Here is a 5,000-nt window from a genome sequence, read left to right as displayed (position 1 = left end):
ACAGGCTCAGTACACTGCCTGAGCTAGACGGCCAAGGGCCCAGGGCGTGATAGGCCTTATCACCCCTGCGGCTCCTTGCCACCAAAAGGCAATGGGCCAAGGGTCCAGGCCGTGATAGCCTATATCACGCCTGCGACTCCTTGCCACCAGACTAGACAAAATTTGAACCAGCTCTGTCAGAGATTTCAGCTAGTATCTCTTGTCCCTGGCTCTGAACCATCAGGAATTTGGTTGGTCGGGTCTGTTTTTTTTTTTTTTTTTTTTTTTTTTTTTTTGTAAGGGACGTCGCCCTTAATAATACATCACACTATTTGCTCTTGAGTCCTTCACTCAGAGTCTTACAGTCCCGCCGGACACAGGTTCCACACTCTGGTCTTATTCAGATCGTGATGAACTCTAAAGATCCATCACAGGACGTCTCCCTTCTAGATCTGAATTCACAGCCTGCTCCCCAGTGTCGAGTCACAGCAGTAGCTGACTCAGACTTCCCGGTCACCCCCCGCAGGGATGCCGACAGCCCAACCTCTTAATTCCTTAGACTCTGAAACCTCTCCTATTAGAGATTTCAGCCCGGACTCAGTCCTCAGCCCTGGAATCTCTGACATTTGCTGCTGATTTAACAATAAACCCAAATAAAACAGTTAGGATAAGAAACAAAGTAAGAAAAATAAAAGGCATAAATAAACAGTGCGTAGTTTAAAAGTACGGGCAGTACAATAGGTAGTCCTTGGAGTGCGGAGGAGGCATAAATCAACAGTGTGTAGTTAAAAAGTACAGGCAATACAACAGGCAAGTATTTAATCTAACAGAACGCTTCAGTGAACAGTAGTGTTTTTAGCCCTGATTTAAAGGAGCTGACAGACTGAGCAGACCTCAGATCTACAGGAAGTTTGTTCCATAGGTGAGGAGCATAGTAACTGAATGCTGCCTCACCTTGCTTGGTTCTTGTTCTTGGAACACACAACAAACCAGTTCCAGATGACCTAAGGGGTCTAGATGCATCATAGGGAACCAGTAGATCAAGCATATATTTTGGTCCGAGACCATTCAGGGCTTTGTAGACCAGCAGTAAGATTTTAAAATCTATCCTTTGACTCACAGGAAGCCAGTGTAGCGATTTAATGACCGGTGTAATATGGTCCAGTTTCCTGGTGTTTGTAAGGACTCTGGCGGCAGCGTTCTGAATCAGCTGCAGCTGTCTGATTGATTTTTTGTTAAGGCCTGTAAATATGCCATTGCAATAGTCCAACCTACTAAAAATGAATGCATGAATAAGTTTTTCCATGTCTTGTTTAGACAGAAACCCCTTAATTCTAGCAATGTTTTTCAGGTGGTAATAGGCAGATTTAGTGATAAACTTTAAATGGCTGTTGAGGTTCAGGTCTGAGTCAATAATAACACCAAGATTTCTGGCTTGATTCGTAGCTGTCAGTGACATAGAGCCAAGGTGAGCGCTGATCTTTGCCCTTTCATTTTTTGGGCCAAAAATTAATACTTCTGTCTTTTCTGGATTTAGCTGGAGAAAATTCTGGCACATCCAGTCATTGATTTGATGAATACAGTTACTCAATGAGAGTAAGGGACTGTAGTCATGTGATGACACTGAGATATAGAGTTGTGTGTCATCGGCATATGTATGATAGGAGATGTTGTGATGTTCCATAATCTGGGCTAGGGGTAGCATATAGATGTTGAATAGAAGTGGTCCAAGAATGGACCCTTGAGGAACCCCACATGTGATTGTGGTTCGCTCAGATTTATGGTTACCAACTGACACAAAAAAGTCCCTATCTCGTAAGTAAGATTTGAACCATTGTAGCACAGTGCCGGTGAGTCCCACCCACTTTTCCAATCTGCTAAGTAGAATATTATGATCAACTGTATCAAATGCAGCACTGAGATCTAGTAATACCAGGACAGAGGATTTGCATGCATCAGTATTCTGATGAATATCATTTAAGACTTTGATAAGTACAGTCTCAGTGCTGTGGTGTGGCCGAAATCCAGATTGAAATCTGTTAAAAAGATTGTTTTGCATCATAAAAGTATGGATTTGCTGGAAGACAACCCTTTCAATGATTTTCCCCAAAAATGGCAGATTTGATATTGGCCTATAGTTACTAATTGTTGTGGCATCCAGATTTGATTTTTTTAGAAGAGGTTTTATTACTGCAGTTTTCAAGGCCTGGGGAAACTGGCCTGCTTTAAGAGAAGTATTTATTATCTGCAGTACATCCGGAGCTATGCAGTTAAAAATGGTTTTAAAAAAGTTTGAAGGCAGAATAGTAGTTGTAGTAGTAGTAGTAGCAGTAGTAGTAGGGGTAGTAGTAGTAACAGTAGTAGTAGTAGTAGTAGTAGTAGTAGCCTAATATTAGTAGTAGTAGTTGTAGTAGTAGTAGTAGCAGTAGTAGTAGTAGTAATATTAGTAGTAGCAGTTGTAGTAGTAGTAGTGGTAGTAGTAGTAGTAGTAGTAGTAGTAGCAGTAGTAGCAGTAGTAGTAGTGGTAGCAGTAGCAGTAGTAGTACCAGTAGTAGTAGCAGTAGTAGCAGTAGTAGCAGTTGTAGTAGTAGTAGTGGTAGTAGTAGTAGCAGTAGTAGCAGTAGTAGCAGTAGTAGTACTGGTATGACAGTACCGGTGGTTGCAGGTGTACTGGCGCCACGCGGTGGGGGACCTGGATCACTACGTGGTTCAGATCCGGTACAACCACAGCACGCTGCAGAACCAGACCGTGTCGGCCGGACACAACGAGTGCGTCTTCTCCTCCCTGGTGCCGGGGCGACTGTACACCGTTACCGTGGAAACCTGGAGCGGCGACTACGTCAGCAGCGTCTCCACCGACGGCCGCACCTGTGAGTCGCAGAGACGCGGTCGAAATGTTTTACCTCGCTTTCGCTTCACAGCACAGAATGTTCCACTACCACAAGCACATGTAGTAGTACTGCAGTACCTGGGGATTGTACACAGGTATGAGTACTACAGTGACAGTAAACAGTACTGTGATGACTTGTTTTGTTTTACTGCAGTTCCAGCAGCAGTGGGCAATCTGTCGCCAGGCAACGCAGGGACGAATGATTTGACGGTCACCTGGAGCCCCGCCCCCGGCGACGTCGACCACTATGAGGTGTGTGTGTGTGTACGACGTGTACCACTTTCCTGTGCTAATTAATCAGATCAATAAGATTAAAGCAATATACTGAAATAATCAACATGTACATTTTCTAGTATTTAGTATTATCTAGTAATATCTAGTATTCAGTGAAGGTTATCGTGATAAAGTGGTTAAAAAATGACAAAAAAAAACAGAACATCAGGGTACAAAACAAAACTAGAAACTAAAAGTGACGGCGGCCGCCTGCAGGTGACGCTGCTGTTCAACGACACGCGGGTCTTCCCCCCGGTGACGCTGGGCAGCGAGGCGCGGCAGCACCGGCTCACCTCGCTGACGCCCGGCAGACTCTACAAGATCGTGGTGTCGACGTTCAGCGGACCGTACCAGAGGCCGCAGTTCATCGAGGGACGCACAGGTAGGCCCGCCCTCATCATCATCACCCACGCACGCCTGTGATTGGCTGCTGCTGCCGAGGCTGAAGGTCCCGATCTTAGAATGAGAACGATGGCATGACGAGATGATTTTCGTCCTTTACCAAATTTTCTATCAATCACAAAGCTTCGTGTTTGGCCGAAACTCAATCAAATAAATGACGAGGCTAGAAAAACTTTGACAGGTAACACAACATTCACATATTAGAATATTTTTCATTGTTTTTCAAGCTAAAGACTTTCAGGCTCCTCTCTTCCACCTGAGCAAAGCGGCACCGAGCGTCTTTTCCCCGTCCAGCGCCCCCTTGTGGACACAGCAAAGTCTCCTGTGTCCGTCAGTTGGTCTCAGGGTTAGGGTGCCTTGTTGCTGCGTCGCAGCTGACAGCTGGAGCAAGCACGTCATGTCATGGTTGAGTCTAAATGGCCCTCGCCGCAGTTTTTCAGTGTGCGGCTTTTATTGTGAAGCGACAAAAAGTAGAACCGACAAAGCAGAAGCAGGTTCCATTTCTCATTGATTGAGCTTTTATTGTGAAAGGTTCCACAGTCTGTCACTGTTCATCTGTTCTCTGTCACGGATCTGATTTAAGATGCAGTGAAGGACAAAACTCAAGCAGAAAGTCAAATTACTGACTTTAAAAAAAAAATACTCCAAAAACTACAAGTACACAAAAAGCTTTTTTTCCATTTTGGCTGAACATTAAATGATTTTCTTGTGGTTTGTGTTTGGCTTTGACTTCGGAGTGAAATCTCGTCTGCTTTGTTTGACATTTTTGTTGCGTCCAAACTCAGAAGAACGGCCGAACTTAACGAGACGTGAAGTTTTATTGTCTGTTTTCTCGCTGCCTCTGCAGTGCCCAGCGCCGTGGGAAACCTCCTGCTGTCTCCTCGGCCCGGCCTGCAGGGGGCGTCGGCGGGGCTGGCCGTCTCCTGGACGCCCGGGGACGGAGACCTGGACATGTACACCGTGTCCCTGTCCGGCCCGGTGAGTCCCGCCTGCATCCACACAAAAACAACAGAGAACTCTCCAGAACAATGGCTCTCAAATGGGGCTGTGTGTCCCTCTAGTGGTATGTTGGAGTACTGCAGGGGGTACATGAAATATGCAATATTACAATAATCACATGTACATTTTCTTACCAGAACATTAGTAAAATAAATAAATAATTTAATTAATTAATTAAAAATGAGCCAAAAAAGTATAGAAATAGTATATAATATATCTAAATAAAATATTACAAGAAAACTATATTTCTAATAATTTAAATCATACAAGAATTTGAATGTGATTATAAAAATGAGCAAAGAAATTCGGAAACAAATAGTAAAATATTAGTATAACTAAAATAAACAACAACAACAAAACAATAATAATAATAATAATAAGAAGAATAAATTTAAAAATTACCTGAAAATGAGTAAAAACTATGTTAAAGTATTACAAGAAAACTAAATTTGTCATG

General features: G+C 43.5%; 1 protein-coding gene across 2 annotated transcripts in view; it reads left to right on the top strand.

The window, feature by feature from the left end:
• LOC115355182 (receptor-type tyrosine-protein phosphatase beta-like) overlaps nucleotides 1-5,000 on the top strand; it is a 47,351-nt gene that overhangs the window by 19,299 nt on the left and 23,052 nt on the right. For both annotated transcript variants that reach the window (XM_030045888.1, XM_030045887.1), the window contains exons 13-16: nucleotides 2,645-2,849; nucleotides 3,024-3,121; nucleotides 3,359-3,524; nucleotides 4,392-4,522. In XM_030045888.1, the coding sequence (XP_029901748.1) occupies nucleotides 2,645-2,849; nucleotides 3,024-3,121; nucleotides 3,359-3,524; nucleotides 4,392-4,522 (600 nt within the window). The remainder of the gene's footprint in view (nucleotides 1-2,644; nucleotides 2,850-3,023; nucleotides 3,122-3,358; nucleotides 3,525-4,391; nucleotides 4,523-5,000) is intronic.

The sequence above is a fragment of the Myripristis murdjan genome, chromosome 23, assembly GCF_902150065.1.
Source record: "Myripristis murdjan chromosome 23, fMyrMur1.1, whole genome shotgun sequence".
Taxonomy (NCBI): Eukaryota; Metazoa; Chordata; class Actinopteri; order Holocentriformes; family Holocentridae; genus Myripristis; species Myripristis murdjan.
Note: the sequence above shows the minus strand (reverse complement) of the source record. Positions and strands in the feature narration are given on the sequence as shown.